Source organism: Budorcas taxicolor, chromosome 14 (genome assembly GCF_023091745.1).
Source record: "Budorcas taxicolor isolate Tak-1 chromosome 14, Takin1.1, whole genome shotgun sequence".
NCBI lineage: Eukaryota > Metazoa > Chordata > Mammalia > Artiodactyla > Bovidae > Budorcas > Budorcas taxicolor.
In genome coordinates, this window is record NC_068923.1 from 44,005,554 (window position 1) to 44,032,978 (window position 27,425).

General features: G+C 42.8%; 2 protein-coding genes across 2 annotated transcripts in view; both read left to right on the top strand.

Annotated features, from left to right (window-relative positions):
• The first annotated feature begins 16,252 nt into the window (after positions 1 to 16,252).
• Positions 16,253 to 18,091, top strand: RRS1 (ribosome biogenesis regulator 1 homolog). Its single transcript, XM_052651705.1, has one exon. The coding sequence runs from the start codon at positions 16,350 to 16,352 to the stop codon at positions 17,445 to 17,447; it is 1,098 nt and encodes a 365-aa protein (XP_052507665.1). The 5' UTR covers positions 16,253 to 16,349; the 3' UTR covers positions 17,448 to 18,091.
• Positions 18,092 to 19,595: 1,504 nt separating this feature from the next.
• Positions 19,596 to 27,425, top strand: part of ADHFE1 (alcohol dehydrogenase iron containing 1) — a 33,117-nt gene continuing 25,287 nt past the window's right edge. The window contains exons 1-6 of the mRNA XM_052651805.1: positions 19,596 to 19,759; positions 22,448 to 22,485; positions 24,401 to 24,447; positions 26,184 to 26,237; positions 26,480 to 26,634; positions 26,948 to 27,144. Of these exons, the coding sequence (XP_052507765.1) occupies positions 19,596 to 19,759; positions 22,448 to 22,485; positions 24,401 to 24,447; positions 26,184 to 26,237; positions 26,480 to 26,634; positions 26,948 to 27,144 (655 nt within the window). The remainder of the gene's footprint in view (positions 19,760 to 22,447; positions 22,486 to 24,400; positions 24,448 to 26,183; positions 26,238 to 26,479; positions 26,635 to 26,947; positions 27,145 to 27,425) is intronic.

Consider the following 27,425-nt stretch of genomic DNA (forward strand, 5'->3'; position numbering starts at 1 on the left):
GGTTCGATCCCTGGTTTGGGAAGATCCCCTGGAGAAGGAAATGGCAACCCAGCCCAGTGTTCTTGCCTGAAGAATCCCTTGGGCAGAGATGCCTGGTGGGCTGCAGTTCACGGGGTCACACAGAGTCGGACGCGACTGAGCGACTAACACTTTTTAAATTAGATGGTACTGCATTCAGATCTTGTTTCCCCCTGGGAGGTGTTGGATCTTATTTCCAAAATTGTGAGGTAGAGTGTTTCCATTCTTTTTCGACACAAGATAAGCAGGAAGCGCTTGGTCATGAAAAATACTGAGACCAGTATGGAGCGTGTTGGGAGTGAATGCATGTGCCAGGGTGCATCACAGTTTCTGGGAAACCCTTTTTATACCCCATTGGTAGGGTGCCATTTTGTCTTTTCAGTTAAAGTAACAGTTCCTATGGGGCCTTCCCAATGGCTCAGTGGTAATGAACCTGCCTGCCAATGCAGGAGATGAAGGAGATGCAGATTCAATCCCTGGATCGGGAAGATCCCCTGGAGTAGGAAATAGCAACCTGCTCCAGTATTCTTGCCTGGAAGAATCCCATGGACAGAGGAGCCTGGAGGGCTACCGTCCAAAGGGTCGCAAAGAGTCAGACACAACTGAGCATGCACGCAGTGCCAATGCCTACAGTCCCTACACTGCAGGCCACCTGTTGCCTTTTGTCCCGTTACATTAGGCAGTCACTAAGTATCTGCTGATCATAATCAATGCAAACCAGAAAGGAAAAATAAAGCTATCCTATCACATGTCCATTTCCAAGCCTGCAAACAGCAGGAGAAGCTGTCCTGGAAGTTTTGTAGAAGAGCTGCAGTGTGTGGTTTACCTATAAGGCTAACCTGGGAGCTGTAAACAGGGAGAAAAATATAATGCAACAAAATGTTCTCAACACTTATTTACTTAGAAGAAATTGCGATGTACAAGTTATCCATAGTGTCTGCTAAATTGTCTGTTATTAAATATGTTGCCAAGGAAATAAATCCTTTTGTTGCATACTCTGAGAAAACAATTTTAAACAAGATGCCAAGAGGAAGGAAAGAAAAGGGAAAGAATATTTGGCAAAACATCCTTGTTAAAATGGCAACTGCCATGTCCCCTTTACTTTATAGCTGTTTAAAGATGATGGCGACAACAAAACTAATAGTCCCTAAATATTTCAAACTATATATTTATATGTAGAATTATGCAATACTGCCTTATTCAGCAATACTCTTTACAACAGCTATGTATGGCAATTCACAGAAATTCCTCAAAGGGATGTCTAACTGCTCTAGCTAACACTAAGAAAATAACTGACTTCCTCCATAGGAATATTTTTAATAAATCAATTAGGATGAACTAGTTGACTGTGAACCTGGCTAACAATATTCTGTGTTTACTGGAAATACAGATGCAATGCTTCAAGCCATGGGGAGAAAGATGGGCAATTAGACTCTTTCTCTGAGAACCCATAAGAAGCAGAAACAAAAGCTCACATACAGCAACAGCATTACCATCTTCAGGCCAGACAAGGATGCATGCAGTCAGAGGCTGTTGGCAGGCTTCCCTCTCTGGGTCCTGCCTCCTTGATCTTCTCCCTGGCCCATGATGCCCTTCCATTACCATCAACCATCACTCTCCAAAGTCCAGGCTTGCATCATTTCTCCCTTGAATTCAGGCAGCTATTTCCTACCTGTCTGGACTCCCTGCCTCCAGTCCCCTTCTGCTCGGCTGCCATGAGACTGAACTTTCCATCAGTCTTCAGCCTTAACTCACACCACTCCTCCATGCCTGTAGCTCCTGGAGAGCAGGAACACTGTCTTTCTCACTCTTCTGTCTCCAGTGCTGGCATAGCTCCTGGCAAACAGTAGGTCTTCAGTAATTGTTGGTCAAATAGAGAACAAAGTGTGATAAGCAAACCCCTCCACAAGCTGGCCCCCCTGATCATCACAGTCTCATTTCCCGCTAGTGCTGCAAATGTCTCAGCCATTCTGAACTGCTCTGTCTTCCCAAAGGCATCATGCATGTTCACATTTCCAACCTTCGATGAAGCTGCTCTCTATTTAATATTCCTCACCCGTTTCTGTTCTGTCACCACCTAACTCACCTGGTGACGTTCAGACTGATACACACTAAATGAACGAATGAACTCACGACTCTCAGAAGCACCTGGCCTCTCCTCCTGCATCTCACTGGCAGGGCTTCCCTGTCAACGCTGTTCTCTGTGTCTCACTCCTTCCTGTCAAAAGTCATATCCCACCACATCCTCACATTAACTAAAACAAGCTCTGCGAGCCTGAAACAGACTCACTTTCCTTATTCGTTTAAAAATGTGGTCAGGAGACAGATTCTAGAGCGATGTCAGCTTGCGTCCAATGTTTCTAACACTTTCATTCTTATTTCTCCCACTTTATGATGGAAGATCTGGAAATGAGAAAGTATATCATATGTTCAGGAAACAGAAGAATAATTCAACACTTAGGAAACACTGTGTGTATGGAGCAGCAGCAGGAAAGGCAACCATAAAAGGGACGTTGGGGCTGGATTATGAGTATGTCCGTTAGTCATACTTCATTCCATATCATTTAACAAGAAAAAATAGCTAATAGGGAAAGAGATGTGTGTGTGTGAGTGCGCACACACATGCACATGCATGTGCTTGCACGTGTGTGTGAAAGACACAGACAATCCCATCTGAGACATTTAGCTCCCAAGGAAACTGAGCTGAGCAGCCAGTGGAGGGTGTGTACCTCTGGAATCTTGTTTACAACTCCAGCAGGACTCAGTCACTGCAGAGAAAACGGGCTTCTTCAGGCAAGGCTGGTGCAATGCAGAGATTGCCTGAAGAAGAACCAGAGCTAGAGACCTAAACCTCCCAAGAACTGAGAATCACGCTGCTCAAAGAGCCCCCAAATCCTGCTCCATCTTGATCCAATCCCAGCAGCTGACACGAGCAAGTAAAGACCATATCTGAATAGGTGGCTCCTACTAACGCAGATTTAATGGGGGAGAAATGACAATGCTTGGGTAGATCCATTTAAAGGGAAGAAATACACTTCAACATCAGTTACTATTTAGTTACTATTGAAGGAAAAGAACTATGCTCCAAGAACTCTATGCCTGGCCAGAATATCATTTAATGGAAGCTGGTTAGTCCTCTCATTGGTGAGTCCCCTCCCCCGAGACTCTCCTCACTTTGCCTACACCTGAGTTGAGTAATAAACCTGTAAATTACCTGCTATCATGGCTCTGGCATAAATATCTTTAAAGGAGGAAAGAGCAAGCCCAGCAGTGAGAAGTGTCAAACCACAAAGCAGGTCAAAGAAGAGCATTTTCAAACATAAAAAGATTCAGAATTTATACCACCTTTCCACATTTTCTGAGGAAATTGTGCTAAAGCATAAGAAACAATGGTGATCCATGAATCTAGTAAAATCCATAGTTATATCAAAATACATGGTGCTGTTATGTTTACATCATAAGAGACAGCCCACTTCTCAAGAGGCAGAATGGAAACCAAAAGGGTGAATATCTTCAAAGTCCTGAGAGAAGGTAACTATTGATTTATACTTGCATATCCAACTAAACTGTTTTTCTTTAACTAGGACATTTTCAGATAAACAAAAACTGCAAGAGTTTGCCATCAGGAAAACTTATTGAAAGAATCTTATAAGAATATACTTCAGGAAGAGAGAAAATGATCCTAAAAGAATTTTAAGAGACAAGAAGGAAAAACGAGCAAAGATATTTGTAAATATCTAAACAAATTGTTAAATCTAGATATATTATCTGTAACTATAATAATGTTTAATCTAAGAGTTTAAAAAAGATACAACTAAAATATTAACCAAGAAGAGTAAATAATTTGATGGGAGATGATCAAAGTTCACAACCTTCTATTATTCAGCATGGAGTGTTAAGACTGATTAACCTTAGACTTCTTGAAGTGAAATATAAATGGAAAAAAATCCAGATGCAACCTTGAAATAAAAAAAAACATGTCTAACTTCTAAACAATTAGAAAAAAGGAATGAAAGAAAAAATAACTATTCAAAATAAGAAAGAGAAAATGACAAATAAAAAGCAAGGAGACCATTAAAACAAATCCAAATATACTCTAAATTCCATTGAATGTTTTTCAATATTTATTTATTTGACTGCTCCAGGTCTTATGGCATGTGGGATCTTCAGATGCAGTGAGCAAATTCCTAGTTGTGGTATGTGGGGTTTACTAATTCTCCTGATCAGTAATCAAACACCAGCCCCCTGCATGTGGAGCAGGGAGTCTTAGCCCCTGGATCACCAAGGAAATCCCGCACTGAATGTTAATGAATAAAGCTTCCCAGTTAAAAGAGATTGTCAGGTGGATTTTTTCCACCTATCTACTACTCACAAGAAGCATACCTAAATAATGAAGACACAGGAAAGTTAAATTTAAAAGGAAAAAATATTTATTTCAGGAAAATACAGAGAACTGAATGAAAATCAAAATACCATAAATTTTGTGAGACATGATAAAAGTATTACTTGAAGGGAAAAGTACAGCTTTAAATACTTACCTATCTTTTAAAAAAAATCTGAAAATTAGGAACTTCCCTCGTGGCTCAGCTGGTAGAGAATCCGCCTGCAATGAAGGAAACCTGGGTTCAATCCCTGGGTTGGGAAGATCCCTTGGAGAAGGGAAAGGCTACCCACTCCAGTATTCTCTACACATGGACATCACTGGATGGTCAATACTGAAGTCAGATTGATGATATTCTTTGCAGCCAAAGATGGAGAAACTTTATACACTCACCAAAAACAAGACTGGAAGCTGACTGTGGCTCAGATTATGAACTCCTTGTTGCCAAATTAAGACTTAAATTGAAGAAAGTAGGGAAAACCACTAGACCATTCAGGTAAGACCTAAATCAAATCCCTTACAACTATACAGTGGAAGTGACAAATAGATTCAAGGGATTAGATCTGATAGACAGAGGGCCTGAAGAACTATGGACTGAGCTTCATGACATTGTACAAGAGGCAGTGATCAAGACCATCCCCAAGAAAAAGAAATGCAAAAAGGCAAAATGGTTGTCTGAGGAGGACTTACAAACAGCTATGAAAAGAAGAGAAACAAAAGGCAAAGGACAAAAGGAAAGATATATACCCATTTGAATGCAGAGTTCCAAAGAATAGCAAGATGACATAAGAAAGCCTTCCTCAGTGATCAATGCAAAGAAATAGAGGAAAACAATAGAATGGTAAAGACTAGAGATCTCTTCAAGAAAATTAGAGATACAAAGGGAATATTTCATGCAAAAATGGGCACGATAAAGGACAGAAATGGTATGGACCTAACAGAAGCAGAAGATATTAAGAAGAGGTGGCAAGAATACACAGAAGAACTGTACAAAAAAGATCTTCATGACCCGGATAATCACGATGGTGTGATCACTCACTGAGAGCCAGACACCGTGGAATGCAAAGTCAAGTGGGCATTAGGAAGCATCAGTATGAACAAAGCTAATGGAGGTGATGGAATTCCAGTTGAGCTATTTCAAATCCTAAAAGACGATACTGTGAAAGTGCTGCACCCAATATGCCGGCAAATTTGGAAAACTCAGCAGTGGCCACAGGACTGGAAAAGGTCAGTTTTCATTCCAATCCCAAAGAAAGGCTATGCCAAAGAATGCTCAAACTACTGCACATTTGCACTCATCTCACACACTAGTAAAGTAATGCTCAAAATTCTCCAAGCCAGGCTTCAACAGTACATGAACCATAAACTTTCAGATGTTCAAGCTGGATTTAGAAAAGGCAGAGGAACCAGAGATCAAATTGCCAACATCCACTGGATCATCAAAAAAGCAAGAGAGTTACAAAGAAATTCTACTTCTGCTTTATTGATTATGCAAAAGCCTTTGACTGTGTGGATCACAACAAACTGTGGAAAATTCTTAGAAAGAGGAGAATACCAGGCCACCTGACCTGCCTCCTGAGAAATCTGTATGCAGGTCAGGAAGCAACAGTTAGAACTGGACATGGAACAACAGACTGGTTCCAAATAGGGAAGGGAGTACGTCAAGGCTGTATACTGTCACCCTGCTTATTTAACTTCTATGCAGAGTACATCATGAGAAATGCTGGGCTGGATGAAGCACAAGCTGGAATCAAGATTGCTGGGAGAAATATCAATAACCTCAGATATGCAGATGACACCACCCTTATGGCAGAAAGCAAAGAACTATAGAGCCTCTTGATGAAAGTGAAACAGGAAAGTGAAAAAGCTGACTTAAAACTCAACATCCAGAAAACTAAGATCATGGCATCCAGTCCCATCACTTCATGGCAAATTGATGGGGAAACAGTGGAAAGAATGACAGACTTTATTTTTCTGGGCTCCAAAATCACTGCAGATGGTGACTGCAGACATGAAATTAAAAGACACTTGCCCCTTGGAAGAAAAGCTATGTCCAACCTAGACAGCTTACTAAAAAGCAGAGACATTATTTTGCCAACAAATGTCCATCTAGTCAAAGCTATGGTTTTTCCAGTGGTCATGTATGGAAGTGAGAGTTGAACTACACAGAAGGCTGAATGCTGAAAAATTGATGTTTTTGATCTGGATTGGAGAAGACTCCTGAGAGTCCCTTGGACTGCAAGGAGATTCAACCAGTCCATCCTAAAGGAAATCAGTCCTTCATATTCATTGGAAGGACTGATACTGAAGCTGAAACTCCAATACTTTGGCCACCTGATGCAAAGAACTGACTCATCGGAAAAGACCCTGATGCTGGGAAAAATTGAAGGCAGGAGAAGGGGACAACAGAGGATGAGATGGTTGGATGGCATCACTGACTCAATGGACATGAGTTTGAGTAGGCTCTGGGAGTTGGTGATGGACAAGGAGGCCTGTCCTGGTGTGCTGCAATCCATGGGGTCACAAAGAGTCGGACATGACTGAACGACTGAACTGAACTGAACTGAAGTTGAACTAGAGACGTTTTCTGAAAAACAGAACAACACCATCTAAGTTGAAGAAAGATGAATAAAAGAGCAAAAATTAATAGAATGAAAATAAAGATAAACTGGAGAGTATCAATCAAGTCAAAAACTAGATGTGTGCAAAAACTAAATAGAAAATCCTCTGGTAAGGCTGATCAAGAGTAAAGACAGAATATGACAAAAAATATTAGGAGTGAGGCAACAGACATAACTTTAGATAAAGAGGAGAATATTTGAGAGGCTCTTATGAAAAATTTATGCCAATAAATTGGAAACATTAAAAGAAATAGACAAATTTCTAGAAATATGTATCTTACCAAAACTGTTTTGGGGAGAAGAAAAATGACTCCACTCATAAAAAAGAATCAGAACTTTAAAATCTCCTCACAGAGAAAACACTAAGCCTATATAATTTTATATGTGAATCCTACCAAGCTTTCAAGTAATCAGATATACCAACCTTATACAAACTCTACTAGTGATGAGAAAAAGAGGAATTCTCCCCAATGTAGCCAATAATGCCAATGAAACTGAAAATAGAAGTATCATATGACCCAGCCATTCCACTTCTGAGTATCCAAAGGAAACAAAGCCCTAACTTAAAAAGATTCTCTGTACCCCCATGTTCATTGCATCATTATTTACATTTAGCCACAATAAGGAAACAATCTAAGTGTCCATCAATGTATAAATGAATTTTTAAAATGTGCTATATATAGATATAATAGAATATTATTCAGTAAAAAAAAAGAATGAAATTTTGCCATTTGCAGCTACACAGATGGAGCTTTAGGCATCATGCTAAGTAAAATAAGTTAGACATAGGAAGACAAATACCACATGACTCACATATTTTAAATCTAAAAAAAAAAAAAAATTACCAAAAAATCCAAAACTCATAGACTCAGAGAGCAAAGTAGTAGTGAGGTGGTGGGGCAGGGGGCAGCATAAAGTGAGTATACTAGTAATATCTACCTCCTAGGCCCACTGTGAAGATTTATAATCATTGCTTGAAACATTGTACTTGCTCCGTAAAATACTGGCTACATGTCTTTACTCATATCATTACCATCTACTGGATGGTACTATCTTTCTCCTCCCATCACTACCATCTTCCTCCTCCCATCTACTTAAACTCTACCCTGGCTCAAAGGCCAACTCAAGTTATTCTTACATAAAAATTTTCACCAATTACTCCCTTCATTATCTCCCTCCTCTATAATACATAGTTCTCAACCATGTAGGTGAGGAGTAGAGAGTCACAGAGGTTTTGGAGAATCTGACGGGGATAAAAAAAAAGTTTCTATTCATTAAGGAGCAGACATATATTCACACGTGTTTGCACCAAACACCAAGGGATTCATGTCTCCCTGAAGCTCATCCAATTAAGAATCTCTGTCTTCAAGTCTGTTTTTCCTTCACCCACACTTCTCTCTTGAGGCTGTATTAACAAAAGCACAATGCTACACGAAGCTAGAAGGGACATGGAGAGAAGCTAGTGAAGCTCGAGTCATAGATAGAGAAACTGACAGAGAAGTAAAGTGACTTACCGAGCCACCCACAACTATGAAGTAGGGAAATGGAGTCAGAACCTGTCTCCTGACACCTCACAAGGGTCCTTTGCAAAAGTGTCTTTGAATAACTTGTCTTCCACTCACAGAACTCTAAAACTGCAAAAAAATGTTAGCCCATTTTTCAGATGGGATGATGAACCCATGGGGAATTTGTCCCCAGGTAAGCAGGCCAGAAATCACCAAGACACATTCTTTGAATAATTACTAAACATACCAGAAATATTATTATATTTTATTCTACAGGAATATTTTATTGTGTTTTGCAGAAAACAGTGTTTGGTTTGTTTTGTTTTGTTTTGACCACTTGAAAGGTTTGTGGCAATACTGAATTACCAGATGATGGTTAGCATTTTTTAGCAATAAATTATTTTTAATTTAAGTATGCACATTGATTTTTCTTTTTTTTTAAGCTCAGGGGTTAGGAATCTGCCTGCCAATGCAAGAGATGCAGGAGACATGGGTTCTATCCCAGATTCAGGAAGACCCCCTGGAGGAGGAAATGGCAACCCACTCCAGTATTCTTGCCTGGAAAATCCCACAGATAGAGGAGTCTGGCAGGCTACAGTCCATGAGGTTTCAAAGAGTTGGACAAAACTTTGAGACTGAACTCACACACACATACTGATTTTTTTTTAACATAATGCTATTGCACACTTAACACTAAAGTATTATGTAAACATCTTTTATATGCACTGGGAAACAAAAAACATCAGATGACTCGCTTTATTGCAATATTCACCTTCTTTGCAGTGGGTTAGAAGGAAAACTATAGTCTGTCCGCATGGGGTATGCCCCTGCTTTCCCTTCCTTGTGCTGAAATTCTCTGACTAGCTTTCTCTGAAGCAACACAAAACACAAAACTGCCCTGATTTTATTATTTGAGGGAGTTAACTTTGAAGCTTTCTCTAAAACTTTTCTATAATTGTAATAATCAAAGAATAGCATCACTTCTAGGTCTTAGGCCAGAAAAGATACAAATAAAGCCAATCTACCATAGTCTTTCATTCCCAGACCTGACCTCATAATATAAATATCTTTAAAATATTTTAAAATATATCTTCTGTCTTCTTCCCTATAAGACATTTTTCTAGAACAGATAACAAATAGTAAAACAGTGTATACTCTGGGCTCATTCTCTATCCTGCCTTAGAGTTCTCAAAATTTAATGGTAAGCAGAAGAAGAAAAAAAAAAAAAAGGAAAAGCATCATGAAAAGCCTACAAAACACAATAATCAACCTCCACATTATTAAAAACTGATTAGCACTTGTATAGTCACAGTCTCCTTGCGCGCACAGGAAGCTGTTTCACTATGTGGAGTCATACAACCAGCCTAGGAAATGAAATAAATGACTCAGGAAGAGGGGGAGGTTGGTAAACGGATACATCTGTCAAAAAATTCAATCAATAACCAAAAGAGAAAGTGCTTTATAAGAAAGTAATACTGGAGCATCAGAAGAGTATAGCTTTTCTTTTATAGTTTTTTTTTTAACTTCTCATTTTAATTTTCTTTAAAAATGGCTTTCTTTCTTTTGTTCTTATTATTTTTTTGGCCTAGCTACATAGCATGTGGGATCTTAGTTTCCTGAGCAGGGACTGAATTCAGGCTCCCTGCATTGACAGCGTGGAGTTTTAACCACTGGACCACCAAGGAGGTCCCCCAAAACATAGCTTTTTAACAAAAGAAAAGGATCATAAGAGATGAATTGTAAAGGCCACCTAGTCAAAACCCTTCATTTTCCAGATGAATAAACTGAAGTCTGAGACTTAAAGCCTAATCCACAGGCTTTCTAGAGAAGGAAACCCAGGACCCACCATAGGAACGGAGATTCCACAGCTGAAATCCACACTGTCTTGGATAATGAGGCAGTTGAAATGCCTGGAAAATGTCAGGAACGTTATCTATACATTCACAATAATGACTCCTAATTGGGCCTTCGGAAGAGTCCACACACCTCAAGCAACTGGATCTTCTGTGTCACCAGGCACCCCAGGAGCTGGCCGAGACCGCCACGCACTCTTGGGATGCTGACAAGGACACAATCACACACCTATTTGCCACTAAGAGATCCTTTGCTTTGCTGTCTCCTCTGGGAAGTAAAAACACTTAGAGAAAGAAAAGTGTGGGCTACAGAGCTTACCATGCGTGGGGTCATAGTTTTAGTTTTCTGTTTGTTCCTTTCATTTTTCACAGACATGTTGTACAAATAGAGAAACAATTTGTTTCTGTACAAATTGTTTAGAAACAATTTTTGGCTAAGAGGGCCAAGAATTAATGTTTGTTTGGTATAGGACTAATTACCCTGTGCATTCTTGATATTGCTCATATGGGAAATTTAGAAGAAAATTTTGATGGGCAGATCAATATATGTTCACACATGGTCTATGACTGCAAAGACAAGTTGAAGACTGGGTGGCAATGCAGTTGCTTTTATTAGGGGAAAGAAATTCAGGACTTAGTTACCTGATGTGGAGTAAATCCACTCTCAAGTTATTTACAAAAATTATTCAGATTTCATTAACTGAAAAAAAATATTTCTTACTCATTGCAATTTTACTTTGTAAGTTAAAGTATAACAGAGAGTGATAGTTTAATAAATGGATCTAAATTTTCTGTTATTGAATATAAAGTGCAAATATCTATAAAATTCTGGAATTTCAGTTTTCCTTTTTATCTCACTCTTTCATTCTATATTGAACTCTAAATCTCAAACCAATTTTATTCCCTTGGATTTAATGATGCAGTCATGAATGAAAACTATCGGCCAGCGGTGCTTACTTATTTTACAGGTGATAATAAGATTTTGGCAAATGCAATTTTACAGAGAACAAAACAACTTAAGTCAGTTCTAAAACGCTACCGTCATTTTTACTATCCTGAAATCCACAGTTCCTTCTAGGCAATAGCATAATGTTCAGTCTGCTTCTACGCTAACCACACAAAACCTTAATTATATATCTTCTTCCCTTTTAAACAAAATGATAGATTTTTTGTGTGGGTTTCTGATTAAACCGAACTACATGAATACACAGATTTTTATCTATGATTAAGAAAATTTCAAAATTAAATTTTCCCCTCAAGTACTTCTAAATTAAATTATAAATCCGTTTAAAAAAAAGAAAAGAAAATGAACCTTGTGGATATAATGTGTTTTAAGAGTCTTTTCCTGCTGTTGTATCAAATTACTGGAACACTGAATTTCCTCAGCAAAAATACTCAAAATAACTCTGCTCACAGCAGGACTAGAGAATGGTTGGATCATTCCCCATGATTTCTGCTACCAAAAGGGGCAACCAAGAAATGTTTAGAAAGGAAATCTGAGTTAATCAAAAGAATGAAGAAATTGCTTACAAAAATGTTTTACTGACCATCTAGTTATGTTTTGAGTGAACAAGGAAGGTACTACCTTCCCATCTTTAACCCTCCTGCCCATGGCTGCCGGGAGGGGAATCTCCCTAATAGGTTCACTTTTCTTATTGTTTCTCAACGTTGCTACAAAAATAAAACCATTGCTTTTTCTGTCCTGTCCCTCATCTTTGCCTTTCTTGAGAGAAGTAAGGCTCTGCTGCTGCTGCTGCTAAGTCGCTTCAGTTGTGTCTGACTCTGCGCGACCCCATAGACGGCAGCCCACCAGGCTCCCCCACCCCTGGGATTCTCCAGGCAAGAACACTGGAGTGGGTTGCCATTTCCTTCTCCAATGCATGAAAGTGGAAAGTGAAGTCGCTCAGTCGGGTCCGGCTCTTAGCGACCCCATGGACTGCAGCCCCCCAGGCTCCTCCGTCCATGGGATTTTCCAGGCAAGAATATTGGAGTGGGGTGCCATTGCCTTCTAGAAAACAGCTAAGATGGAAACTAGGATAGGGAAGAAGCATCTGGAAAGCAAGTAAAAGGAGCAGTATCATGCCATGTGAGTAAAAAGAGTAGTTTGGGGTCAGATCATTGACATCCAAGACCAAGAACAAGATAGAGGAGTTTTTGAGGAGAAGAGTGATTTGGCTAAATCTGTGAAAGATAAATCCTCCAGATGAGCTCTAAGAGAGCACAGAGGCAGGAAACTGCTAGGATGCTCCTCCTGCTGGTCTCTGGGTACGAGTCAAGTCCTGGCAGGAAACAGGTCGCAGTTGGGCCGGGAAATTTCAGATTAACAAAGGGAATATTACAACAATGTGGACATGGCTTAAGGAAATTCACAAAGAATAGGACCACAATGGTAAAAGCCTTAACCACTCCTAAGCCTGCAAAGCAATTGGAGGAGCTGGGAGAGGTGCCTGCATGTGGACAGATGCCTGATTGGAGCTATGGCCTTTCAGTTAGTAATCAGCCGACCCACACCAGTCTGCAGAGGGCTAGGGACAAGCAGGGTAGCGTGGCTGCTGAGCAGTCTAAGGTACTGGGTTAAGGCTCCAGTCTCTCTGGGGGCGTGGGTTCAAATTCCATTGCTGCCAGCTTGTCTGGGAAATTCCATGGACAGAGGAGCCTGTCAGGCTACATAGTCCATGGGCTCTCAAAGATTCGGACAGGACTGAGCATGCAAGGGAGAAACACGCCTTCATCTTTCTCTCTTCACTTCTGATCTGTCACTGCCTCCTGCTGGTTATGTGCGAAAGCCAGAGCAGAGAGCAAAGTGGAGAAAGTATCTGGAGAAATAGAAGAGCTCCAGTCTAGGGTAAGGTCGTGAGGATGAGAAAGGAATAACACAGAGACAAAGTTTAATAGGCTGACTGGATTCATTCATTTATCTGCTTCTACTTTTTGGCTGTGGTGGGTCCTCATCGCTGTGCTTGGGCTTCTCCCACTGCAGAGAGTGAGGGCAGCTCTTCTTGCCAGTCCTCGAGCTTCTCACTAGAGTGGCTTCTCTCGTTGCAGAGCACGGGCTCCAGTTGCAGCTCACAGGCTCTGGAGCTTGGGCTCAGTAGCTGCGGCACACGGGCTTAGTTCCTCTGCCGCACGTGGGATCTTCCCTGACCGAGGATCGAATCTGTGTCCCTTGCATTGCAAGACAGATTCTTGACCACTGGACCACCAGGGAAGCCCAACAGACTGGCTGAATTTAGAGATGGGAAGAGAAAGGCCAAGGATGATATCATAGTTTCAAGCCTTACTAGACTAGAATAGATGATTACATTACTGAGCCTGGTTTTATTCATTGTTGCATTTGCAAAGCCCAGAACAGTGTTTTGGCCATAAAAAAACCTTCTATAAACATTTGTTGGAGGGGGAAAAAAAGGTAGTTGGATGGATGATGGAAGCACATTTTCAGGAAGATGATGGGTTATGTAGTCTTAGACATACTGAATTTAGAGTATGGTGGAAGGGCCCAGCAGGTGATCAGAGATTAGAGTCTAGAGCTCTGAGAAGGAAAGAGGAAAAGATGTGCCTCTAAGAATCACCTGCACAGATTTGGGAGAATGGCATTGAAACATGTATACTATCATGTAAGAAAAAAAAAAAAAAAGAATCATCTGCACAGCAGTAGCGGCTGACACAATGAGAGTGGATGAAATGGCACTGAGAGTAGGTATACAGAGAAAAGAAGAGGGGTCTGATGACCGAACTTGGGATCTAGCTGCATTATGGGACAAAGAAGCAAAGACAAAGTGGAAAACCAGTAAGAGGAAAAGAGTATGTACAACCCTTCGCCATACTATTATAGCATAGTCACGTGTATCTGCACATCCCTGGCAGGTGCTCTCTTTCTCAACACTGCATAGTCTTGCCCAGCGTAAACATGATCCAAATGCAAGCTGCCTCAATAAGATTAATATTTCTTAAAGCTCCAAATCCTGGTCTTACTAGTTTTGCTTACCTTGACTAGAACAGCCAACATTAATCCTTTTTTAATTTAGAAACTAGGCTTATTCTTTCACCTGTTATGTATCCAGTGCTAGGCTCAGCAAAGTGAAAGTAAAAATCAGTTTCCATTCATCAAGGAAATTAAAATTTACTTGGATTATAAAGAAACATAAAACAATTCAAGTTCAATGAAGAGTTGACCTATATGATTCAAACCAAATAGCATTTCATCCAGTGAGAATTCATACCATTCAACGTCTATCTACACCTGCTCTTTTTTTCCCTAACTCAAAAGACTGACAAAAGAGCTCAATTCTACATAGCTGTACTTGTTAAAGGCTTAATCATGCCATATTGTAAATTTCTCTTAACCTTTCTTTCTTCTCCACTGTTCCATAAAGTCTCAGTAATCTTTGCATCTAGTGCCTCAAGCACGGTAGTCATTCAAATGTTTGTTAAATGAATGAATCTAAACCAAGCCCAGAATAGTTATATCAGTGTCCTCAACACTCTCCTATGGCAAACCCCAAGAGCTTTAAGGTCCAAGGCCTAATAAGACCTATGACCTGGCCTCAGCCCCATGGGATGATTGGTATTAAGGTGTTGAGTGTTAAGGCAAACACTCAGAAAATCCCCAGCAAATCCTAAAATGCTTTTTAAAAAGAGGAAGAAAGAATATTAGAGTCAAATTCCTGAGGCATAAATTGCAGTCAAGAAATGTTTGCTGAGTGAATGAACAGAGCAGAGCTGAGAAAAGTCAATCAGCTCAAGAAGAGCCCAAACTTAGGGAGCAAGTGTGACAGGTGTGTGTCTAAAGCCCTCTTTAGCAGACACTCAAGTGAATCTATTTCCTAATTGCTATAATGTCCATTTCTATGGGTTAATTCTTCAGCTAACCCCTTCTTCACTACTCCCAGTGAAGTGAAAGTCACTCAGTCATGTCCAACTCTTTGCAACTCCATGGACTATACAGTCTGTGGAATTCTTTAGGCAAGAATACTGGAGTGGGTTGCCATTCCCCTCTCCAGGGGATCTTGCCAACCCAGGGATTGAACTAGGGTCTGGGTTCACACAACAGGCAGCTTCTTTACCATCTGAGCCTCCGGGGAAGCCATGAAAGTCAAAATGTTAGCTGCTCAGTTGAATCCAATTCTTTGAGACCCCATGGACTGTAGCCTGCTGGGCTTCTCTGTTCATAGAATTCTGGAGATCACTGAGCAACTAACCATATTTGCAATCCCATCTTACAGGTTTAAGAATAGGCACAAACAAGTTACACAGCCGAAGGTCAAACACCAGAGCGGTCAAGGTCGGAATCCAGGCGTTCTAACAGCTGAGCCCCGCGCTCTTCTGCCATCAGCCAAGAGAGGAGGTGGCCCCGGGCTCCGGAGACCAGACTTGAAGTCGCCAGGATGGGGGCACAGCCGCGCCCCTTCAGGGCGGTCTAACCGCCAGACCCGCTCGCTCCCAAAGAAAACCAAGTCTCCGTCTCCACTTAGCTTTCTGTACATCCCCGGGTGAAGTGCCCACACCGGGGGGCACACCATGAACAGGTGTCAGGGCTCTGGTGAAAATGACTGGCTAAACATCTTGAGAACTGACTTTTACACACACTAAAACTAACAGTCGCTCCGGGGCCGCCTTAGTCCGCGGCCCCCAAACTTGCCCAGCTCGCACAGGACCACTCCCTCCCGCAGCTGCATCCTGGGAGCCAAGGTCCCAGTCAGGCCTCGGAATTCGTAGATTCGGCTCCGCCTACCTCCGGGCTCCACCCCAAAGGCCGCCTCTAATCTCATCTGCTCTCTAACACTGCCCTCTGCCGGCCGTTCCTCGGGTAGCCCGCTCCTTGAGCCCCTTCCGGGTGCCCCGGAAGCGGAACTTTCTCTTCCGGGTCGAGCGTCCGGGAAGTCGCACGTGTCTGTGGTGCCGCGGCTTTAACCCTTGTAGGAGGAGACTTGACTGGAACTGTCTCCCAGAGGTAGCGAGCCGAACCGGAGCCATGGAGAGCCAGAGCGTGGAGGAGCTGCTGGCAAAGGCGGAGCGGGACGAGGCAGAGAAGCTACAGCGCATCACGGTGCAGAAGGAATTGGAGCTGGAGTTCGACCTGGGTAATTTGCTGGCCTCTGACCGGAACCCCCCGACCGGGCTGCGGCACGCGGGACCCACACAGGAGGCCGAGCTGAGGGCCCTGGCGCGGGACAACACGCAGCTGCTCATCAACCAGCTGTGGCAGCTGCCTACCGAGCGCGTGGAGGAGGCGCTGGTGGCACGGCTGCCGGAACCCAGCACTCGTCTGCCGCGCGAGAAGCCGGTGCCCAGGCCGCGGCCGCTTACTCGCTGGCAGCAGTTTGCGCGCCTCAAGGGTATCCGTCCCAAGAAGAAAACCAATCTGGTGTGGGACGAGGTGAGCGGCCAGTGGCGCCGCCGCTGGGGCTACCAGCGCGCCCGCGACGACACCAAGGAGTGGCTGATCGAGGTGCCGGGCAATGCCGACCCCATGGAGGACCAGTTCGCCAAGCGGATTCAGGCTAAGAAGGAACGGGTGGCCAAGAACGAACTGAACCGGCTGCGTAACCTGGCCCGCGCGCACAAAATGCAGCTGCCCAGCGCGGCCGGCATGCACCCTACTGGACACCAGAGTAAGGAGGAGCTGGGCCGCGCCATGCAGGTGGCCAAGGTCTCCACTGCCTCTGTGGGGCGCTTCCAGGAGCGCCTGCCCAAGGAGAAGGCTCCCAGGGGCTCTGGCAAGAAGAGGAAGTTTCAGCCTCTTTTCGGGGACTTTGCGGCCGAGAGAAAGAGCCAATTGGAGATGCTGCGAGTGATGAACAGCAAAAAGCCTCAGTTGGACATTACGAGGGCCACCAATAAGCAGATGAGAGAGGAGGACCAGGAGGAGGCGGCTAAGCGGAGGAAAATGAGTCAGAAGGGCAAGAGAAAGGGGGGCCGACAGGGTCCCGGGGGTAAGAGGAAAGGGGGCCCGCCCAGCCAAGGAGGGAAGAGGAAAGGGGGTTTGGGAGGCAAGATGAATTCCGGACCTCCCGGCCTGAGTGGCAAGAGAAAAGGGGGGCAACACCAAGGAGGAAAGAGGAGGAAGTAAATTTCATCCTTGGACCTTCTCCTAAACCAAGAACTGTACTTAATGCTAAGTTCTAGATACAGTACCCAGATGCACAAGATTTGGCCACTGCCTTCATTGAGCTTGAGGTTAAAGGGCCAGGTTTACCCTCCTCTGAAGATGATATGTAAATGTTGGACTGGACAAATTAATGTATTTCCCACAACCAAAACTCTGGCTGGAGATTAAAGGTTGTATTTAAGAACATCTGAATTAGGGAAAGAATCTGTGAAAACTAGGAATGAGTTTTACTTTTAAACAGCCTTTTTTTTTTTCTTTCTTTAAACTTTGTATGGTGTTTAAGGGAGAGACTTAATAGCTGGTTTCTGCATTATTTTGATGACAAGTTTGTGTATTTATCAAAGCATGTGGGAACAGAAAGGTTACATTTTAAGTAAAACCAATGACCTGGATACCTGGTACAGATTATTTTCATTTACTTTCTAGAAAATATAGCAGTTAAATTATGATTTCAGCAAGACCACTTTTATTAGAAAAACTCATCCTGCTTTCGGTGTCAGATATAATACTGAAAGTGTGTCTCTTTCAAAAACAAAATTTGATGCTTTTCAACACTGAAAACATTAATTTACTGTAAATGATAAATTTGGGCTTCACTAAATAATGGTAATAATCCTCAACCTCAGTTTTTTTTTTTCTAATGTTTATTTATTTGGCTGTGCTGGGTCTTAGTTGCAAGTATGTGGGATCTAGTTCCCAGACTAGGGATTGAAGCCAGGTCCCCTGTATTGGGAGTGTGGAATCCTGGCCACTGGACCACCAGGGAAGTCCTAATCCTAATTTTATACTTAAATCTTTATCAGTATTTATATCCCAGATTTTTTTTTTTAAGCTTCAAGTGGGATCTGTTTGGGGAAGAGAGAAACCTACAAAATCCTTACTTGCAATATTACTACTATCTTTTGATTCATTTGTCAAATTGACCTGCTGCTGCTGCTAAGTCACTTCAGTCGTGTCCGACTCTGTGCGACCCCATAGACGGCAGCCCACTAGGCTTCCTGGTCCCTGGGATTCTCCAGGCAAGAACACTGGAGTGGGTTGCCATTTCCTTCTCCAATGCGTGAAAGTGAAAGTGAAGTCGCTCAGTCGTGTCCGACTGTTAGCAACCCCATGGACTGCAGCCCACCAGGCTCCTCCCTCCATGGGATTTTCCAGGCAAGAGTACTGGAGTAGGGTGCCATTGCCTTGAGCTGAACTAATTAGCAGGTGAAACATTTACAGTTATCCTGGATGTCTCCCTAACAGATTTCAGTAACTAATCTTTGTAAAACTAAATACCTCCTGAAAAGGATTCACAGTATACAGATCTAGAATGGGGGGCTTTTCTGCTGTTATAGCTCTGGGGAGCCACCCTACTCTTGCTTTTTGGTCGGACATCTGATAGGAAATTGAGAGTTTGTCTCATTTTTCCATTGTTGTCCAATTTTTATGTTACTTCTAGAAATTGCTATGAAGACGAGATTAATTCCGATTTCATAATAGGTTAAAAACACACATGTTCAACTTACTGTCTCATACCTTCTGACAAAGTTGAGCTGTGCCATCACTGATCATCGTCTCCACTGGGGCCTGGAGCACTTGGTGCTGTAAACCCTTCCTTCTCATGTAACCATGGCAAGTTTTAACCGTTGATTAAAAAAAGAAAACATAATGGTATCCTGAACAGCTTCTTCCAAACCAAACCGTTTATAGAGCATTTAACACCTTTTAAATTCTTCTCAACTGTGGGATTTTCTGTTGTTTGCTTTGTTTGGGAATTTTTCTGGCTTTTGTTTTGTGACTTGATCTAGCAGTTGCACACAAAACTAGTCTTGTTAAAAAAAGGGGGGTGCAAAGTTCTTATTTACCGTCAAAACAAATTTAAATGCAGTTGTGTTCGTTTATTCTGAAAATAGACTTAAAGCAAAAGAGCATTTTAAAGGAGCGGGGGTGAGGTGGGGGTCGCTGCCCTTGTTTCTCCCTCCCCCACGTCCTTGCCTTGTGAAATAGAGCGTTTTATCTAGACAGGAGAGCAGACCAAAACCCTACGGAGCAGTTCCCTGTATGGCAGTTTCGAACGTGGACGATGAGACTTAGGCTGCGGCAGCCGTAGCTTCAACTAGTGGGAAAATGTTCCGCCGCCGAGCGCTGTGGCTGGGGTGGGCGGAAGAGAAGCGGAGGCCGGGATTGGCTGGCGGCGGAGGGGGCGTCTCCGCGGGAGGAAGACTCGGCTCAGCCATGGCCGTCGCTCGCGCCCGGGTAGTGCACTTGCTGAGGCTTCTGCAACGCGCAGCGTGAGTGCGGGGCCGGCCGGACGGGCGGGCAGGCAGGGGACCCTAGGGTGCGGCGGAGCCCCCGGGGAACGACCCGCCGGGGCCCGCGCTTTCTTCCTCGGATCATTTTCCGGGACGCGGTACCGCAGAGCGCGGCGGCCTGGACTCCGCTGTCAGTGTGCCAAGTAGCCAAGCAGCCAGACGCAGCCGCTTGTACTTCGCCTGATCTACCGTTGAAACTAAGGTCGAGAGAGGAGAGCTCCAGGTCCCAGTCGAGGCAGACAGCGGACAGCTTGGCCCAAGCTGTCCAAGACAAATGCATGTATCCAATCAGCACATACTGGGTGTATGGTAATGCACCAGAAACTATTCTAGGTGCTGGGGATACAAGGACAAGAGGCTTTAGATCAGTTTAAAGTTAGCAGAGAATTGCATGAGGGGGTAGCAGTAAAGTTAGGCATTGGTTCAGTGGTAGCATTGTTGCCTTCCACGTGGGAGGCCTGGGTTCTGATTCCTGGCCAATGCAATGTCCTTACGTTGGGGCTTCCGAGGTGGCACAGTGGTAAAGAAATCTCTGCCAGTGCTGACACAAGAGAGGTGGGTTTGATCCCTGGGTGGGGAAGATCCCCTGAAGAAGGAAATGGCAACCTGCTGCAGTATTTTTGCTTGGGAAAATCCCAGGGACCAGTCCATGGAGTCACGAAGAGTCGGACATGACTTAGCCACTGAGCACGTGCACAGGGATAAAAGGGGTCTGTGCAGAATGCAGAGGACAGAGGATGCAGGAGAGAGGGAGGGATGTGAAGACAGAGGTGAACCGCAAAGGGACTCAGCCACACATATACATGTATACATTCTCCCCCAAACTCCCCTTCCATCCAGGTTGCCACATAACATTGAGCAGAGTTCTATGTACTTGTTATACGTTAGATCCTTGTTGGTTATCCTTTTTAAATACAGCAGTGTGTACATGTCAATCCCAAACTGGGTTGCGGTGGGGGGAGGGGGTGGTGGGATCGGGGGTGAGGGGGTTGATGATGCAGGAGAGCAAAGGAAGAACTGTTCCTAGTGATGTTTTGAGAAGCTGAGCAGAGCTGAGATTTAGTATGCAGGGAAGAGGTTGGCCTTTGCTAAGATACGGCCAGTTTATCAGTGATACCAGGAAGGAAGTCAAAATAATTATGCCAGACCCAGAAGGTGTGTAGATGAGAGCCTGGCTGTAACTTTGCAGAGTTCAGGAGGCCAAGGAAATGAAGTCAGCAGGATGTGAGTGAGGAAGAGAGAAACCAGAGGGTGAGCAAGCCAGAGGGGAGAGGAGGGTGAGAATTTTAAGCATGAAACTCTTAACTATGATGACAAGGATCAAATAAGGGGAAGGCTGGGACATACGGGACAGATGGAGGTCCAAAGAAGGCAATAGGGGGTGGGATTCAGACCACAATTGAGGAGTAGAAATGATGAATTGAGGTAGCCTGAGAGCTTGGAAATTATATAACAAAAAGAGAAGCAGAGTATCCTCCCACAGTGTCGAATTTTCCTTCCCTTTGAGCCCCTCTTCTTTTCCTGGAGGGGCATAAAGCAGCGAAGGACGTAGAAGGTAATGCCAAGTGAAGGACAACCCTGGGACCCTGCATTATTCGGTTTTCTCCGAGGGAGCCTGCAGATGGCTCAGGCTCTCCGGGATGCTCCAGGAGAAACCCTTACACGTGGCGCTTTCCGCCGCGCCCACCAGATGGCAATCTCTACTCACTCTGGCGACTCACACCCGACCACGCCCGAGTTCACTTAATTCAGTTTTTGAGATCTTGACCATCATTGAGTTTAACGCTTTTCCTTCCTTCCCCTTTCCCTTCTGCCCTCTCCCCTCTCAGATGTTTTCAGTCCAAGTCTGCAGTCGGCGGGGGGCGGAGCGGGGTATGCACGTGCTTACCTGCGGGACCCACCAGGACAGGGTCCCGTGGGCGATAGAAACACAAACCCTTTTGCGAAGCTCAATCGATGGCGGTCGACAGAACAGGAAGCCAGAGAAGGGTCTGACCAAGGGCTAGGAGGCGACCAGGATGTGAAAGTCAAGGGAGGGAACCTCTAGAAAGAGTAGCACATGGGATATCTGCAGAGGAGCGGACTGAGGTGAGAGATTGGGGAGAAGAAGGTGACAGGTGTGATCTCGGTTTAGGGGGACATGGAGGGAGGGTCCGGGGAGGGGACGAAATCCTGGAGCGGAGAAAGGCCGGAGGCGCCACGTGGTGACCAGAGCGGGCCTGCCGGCCACTGAGGGCTTCCAGAGGAAGCAGCCCAGAGCCTGTTTGAACACCCTGAAGACAATGGGAAAATGCAAGGAAAGTTCGGGAGGAGAGAGGTAGCATCTGAGGTACGAGTCGTTAACACTAGGTCAATTTGGCCAAATCTCCTAACCTAGAAAGAAGTGAGACCTCATCTTAAACTTTATTGTAGCCCAGGAGCACTCATCTCAGTTCCCCACAGCATTAACTGCTGCTTGAATAATTCGCAGAAGAATGATCCTACAATGCTGGAAAGACTGAGTTGGCTTTTTGTCCATGGTGATTTCCGGCTTTTTCTATTGTGCAGGTGTCAATAGCTGCTACTTAGAAAGCATCTTAAAACTAGAATGCAATGTGTGTTACTTTAAAACTTCCTAGCTTCAGATTTTCTGGTTTCACTCTATTTTTTCTTTTTCTGATTCCCTAGATGCCAGTGCCCGAGTCATTCTCATACTTATTCCCAAGGTAATAATACATTTTGTGTTTAGCCACAATTTCAGTGTCCACATTTGGCAATGCATTTGGACAAAGTCAAAGCATGTGAGAGGAAGATTGATGCAGATGATTGCTTTGCACTTGAAACTGGTAACATGTGGTTCTAATTATCTGGAGAAGGATCGGCAACCCACTCCAATATTCTTGCCTGAAGAATCCCATGGACAGAGGAGCCTGGTGGGCAACAGTCCATGGGGTTGCAAAAGAGCTGGACATGACTGAGCAACTGAACAACAGTTCTAATTATGTCAGCTGAATGTATGCTACTGATTATGTGTTTGGCTCGAATATATATTTAATGCTATTTATAATGTCTTTCTTTTTGAAATAGAATTATTTGCCAAAGCTAAAAATGGTAATGTAAATAGGATATTAGGATGGTCTGAGTTCAACAAACAGAATTAATCAAGATGAAATCTTCGAAAGGTTCTAATACATTGCAAAAAAGAGTCTAAAGAACAGTGTGGTTCCCAGAAGTAAAAAAAAAAAAAAAAGTATTGATGTTTAAAATAACACTATTTCTTAATAATTAAAAATGACAAAAGTTTTCAGTTCCTACAGACATCTTAATCCTTACCAAGTCCATTGTCCACACTGAACAGCAGGAGCTCACTGTAAGTTCAACATGTCCCCAGAATGTCACATGAATTATACTGACACAAAAACTGATTTTGCCTCTTAGGAGAAAAGGTCACATCCTAACAGTGGTAAGGGATGACAAAGGAGCCTAAGCAGAAACTCACCAAGAAGCTGATTGGGAGTAGAACAGATAGAATAACTAATCAAGGACTATTTCCTGCCATGAGAGTGACTCATTCTTTAGGACCAGCCAAGGGACCACCCCAGTCTTTAATAGCCATCCACCAAGCAGAAGCATGCCATGCCTTTTTAGCCCTCATGGACACATGCAGAATTTTGTCTTTAGCTGCTTTTCTGCAATTCTTAACTTAGTTTCAACAACAAATCAGTAATGTTTCCTATTTGGGGCAATAAAATTAGTAATTTAGAGAAAGATAATCTCAGTGTTTTCTAAGATCCAGTTTATGTCTTTTCCTAAATTTTAGTTACCGGAGTAATAGACAATTTCTTTAAACCCTATCAGTATCAAAGAAATCTGAAATATGATTAAGGATACCCTTGCCGTCTACCAAAGGTAGATTGTTATCCAGTTGTGGTCTCTTTGTCTCATAAAAAAAAAATGGTAGTGAAAATTGTTCCGTAGACTTTTTTTCAATCTTATGACTGGTCGAGACTGATAACAATAAGTAGATGAAAACAAAGATAAAATCCACGAAGTAGAGACTTCTTGTTGTTCCAATAAGACAAAAAAAAATTTTTTTTGCCACAACTAAACCTGGCACCTTGCAAAGAAATATCCATTTATAAAAATTTTTATTAAATTTCCCAGAGAAAACTTAATAGTTCATAGGCATAAGCTTGAAAAATATCTTAGTGTAATAAGCACCCTTCATAGAGAGAAGTTTTATTTAAATAATCACAGTTATTAAAGAAGTATAAGCAGGACTGTAATGAATGAATTTACTAATAGTTGTTCTCTAATAATAATCAACTCCATAGCATCTAGAGGATTTTTTTATAGCAGATTGTTACTCATTATGTTTTCAAAAGTATATTTTAATTTCAATGGAGAAAATATTTTAAATAACTTTATTTTCACAGTCTGCATCAAGTTAGCATTACATTCTCTTAAAATGCAGAGTTTAATTTGAATTAAGTAGGCAACAATGAAACTGAGAAGTGTATTTTAAGTAAGGCTTCAAAGGAAATATTTACATTCACTGCTGAAATCCCAATTTACTATCAAATAACAATATCTTTGCTCTGTTTCTAAGGCCTACTCTGATGCTAACTTTTGCACTTCTAGCTCCTGGACTTTCACCTTCTGGGAAAACAACAGATTATGCCTTTGAGGTAGATCTAATTATTCATTCTTTTTTTGAAATATTTATTTCTGTATGTATAATATTTGGCTGCCAGATCTTTGTTGCACATGGAGGATCTTTATTGCAGCAAGTGGGATCTTTTTTTAGTCATAGCATGCAAACTCTTAGTTTTGACATGTGGGACTGAAGCCAGGCCCACTGCATTGGGAGAGCACTCTTAGACACTGGACCACCAGGGAAGTCCCTATTCATTCATTCTTTTAGGAATGACCTGGAAAAATACAACCAGAGTATTTCCCTAATGCATTACTATCTCATTTGAACTCTGTTATTAATTGATGTTCCCTAACTTTATTGTTTGATCAGCACCTATTTAGCAAAGTATTTTGTCAGGATAATGGAGTATAAATATTCTGGTAACACAAGTGATGCCTAGAATACTGTCTTCTCTACACCCATTAAAACAGGACAGATTCCCATTTCTACAGACTCCATCTTATATGTTGTATGATGAATCTTCTTTAGTTTTGTAGCTATAACAACCCCCAAAGAGGTTCAAGTAATCTTTGAAGCAGGAATAAAGGAACACTTAATTCCGATGGTTTTTTTTAATCACATTGTGGTTACATAATTATATGTTAAATCTCTGTCTCCTCCTAGTTCAAGGATCATAAATTAAAATGTGATCAGAGGTCTGACAATTAATCATTCCAGGCACAGACTGGGAGGATGGGGCTGAGTTGGCTGAGAGCACAGGCCCATCTGAAGGGTGCAATCTGCCCGTAGCCCCACTTGGTTGCTGCCACACTGGATTGTAGCCAGTACTGCCTGACTGAGGTCTTCCCAGGTGGTGCTAGTGGTAAAGAATCCACCTGACAACGCAGGTGACATAAAAGACGTAGGTTCGATCCCTGGGTAGGGAAGATCCCCTGGAGCCAGGCATGTCAACCCACTCCAGTATTCTTCCCTAGAGAATCCCATGGTCAGAGAAGCCTGGTGCACAGTCTATGGGGTTTCAAAGAGTCGAACATGACTGAAGCACCTTAGCGTGCATACACGCTGCCTGATTATTCAAGAGAGACAGAAATCCAGATGGTCACATTGTTTTGTTTTTTTCCTTTAATTGGATAATAAGAGTTACTATCCAAACCAAAGAAAGAAAAGAAATCTAAACATAATATGGATCAAACAAAGCATATCTTCAGGCCAAAAGTAACCTATCATCCATCAGTATAAAAGCTCTTCTCTCGGCTGTAAACTATGAAGCCATGTTTGTCTTTTTCATAGCTGTACTACCAGAGCCTAGGACATGCCTGGAACATAGCAGACACTTAGCAGTGTTGGTTGGATAAAAGGATGAATAGACAGAGGGATAGATAAATGCATGCAATGGGGGTTGGAGAGATGAATGATTGGATGAGTGGATGAAGGCATGAAAAATACACAAAGACAACATTAACATTGGAAAATAAGATACTGAAGAATCATTTAGGTGTGGAGACAAGAAGGGGCAGGCATGTTAAGCTGAGGAAACAAATGAAGATTATGAAATGTTTGGGAAAAAATACATAATTCTAGTGTATCTGGAAGGAATGTTTGCTTAAAAAAGTGTGATGTGTGTGAGGCCAGTTGGGGTGACTTAGAAGGCCATGCTGGGGCATATATACTTTATTATCTAGACAATGAGGAAGTGTTCCAGGGCTTTAGAAATGAAATAACCAACTTTCCAAACACCTGTCACCTAAACCTTGTATTTTTCCTCAGATGGCTGTTTCAACTATTAGATATGGAGCAGGAGTTACCAAGGAAGTGGGCATGGCAAGTATTTAGGATTTCTATAGTCTTCTACCAGAAATGTTATATATATTTTACAACAAGCACATATTAACAACTGCTGATCCTTTGCTTTAATCTCATCTGATCTCAGAAACTAAGCAGGGTCAGGCCTGGTTAGTCCATGGATGGGAGTCCTTTATTTTGGACTTAATGTTAATTTTGTGAGATGTGTCTATTACATTTCTTGTACAAACTTAACTTACAAGTTATTTTTGTTATTGTAGGACCTACAAAACATGGGTGCTAAAAATGTTTGTTTGATGACAGACAAGAACCTCTCCCACCTCCCTCCTGTACAGACAGTGATGGATTCACTAGTGAAGAATGGCATAAACTTTAAGGTTTATGATCATGTGAGAGTGGAACCAACTGATACAAGGTATTCTTTTATTGTTTGTTAAATTTACTTTAAGCGGAAGCCAATACATATCAGTGTTGATTAAAATTTGCCCCAGACCTGACTGTATAGCCCTCCAGGCTCCTCTGTCCATGGGATTCTCCAGGCAAGAGTACTGGAGTGGGTTGCCATTTCCTTCTCCAGGGGATCTTCCCGACCCAGGGATCAGATCCATATCTCCTGCATTGCAGGTGCATTCTCTTCTGTCTGAGCCATCAGAGAAGCCCTATTTAATGGCATGGCAATTTATTTCTGGAAGTCCTGACATAATGGCATTCATTTTCCCTTCTCCAAGCTTCATGGAAGCCATTGAATTTGCCAAAAAGGGAGCTTTCGATGCCTTCCTGGCCGTGGGTGGCGGTTCCACCATAGACACCTGTAAAGCCGCTAATCTGTATTCATCCAGCCCTGACTCTGACTTCCTAGACTACGTCAATGCCCCCATTGGGAAGGGAAAGCCTGTGACTGTGCCTCTGAAACCTTTGATCGCAGGTAAACACTGTCTGTTTTATTTCGCAATTGACAAAAGGCTTTAGGAAAGACGTTGGTCGTGGTGTTTAGGTGCTAAATTGTGTCTGACTCTTTTGTGACCCCTGTACCATACTCTTCCAGACACCTCTGTCCATGGCATTCTCCCAGGCAAGAACACTGAAGTGGGTCATCATTTCCTTCTCCAGGGGATCTTCCCAATCCAGGGATCGAACTCGCATCTCCTGCATTGGCAGGCAGATTTCTTTGCCATTGAGCCACCTGGGAAGCCCCGTTAGGAAAGA

What these genes read in the sequence shown, in the direction of transcription:
- RRS1 (XM_052651705.1), top strand. Translation starts at nt 16,350, where the DNA reads ATGGAGAGCCAGAGCGTGGAGGAGCTGCTGGCAAAGGCGGAGCGGGAC.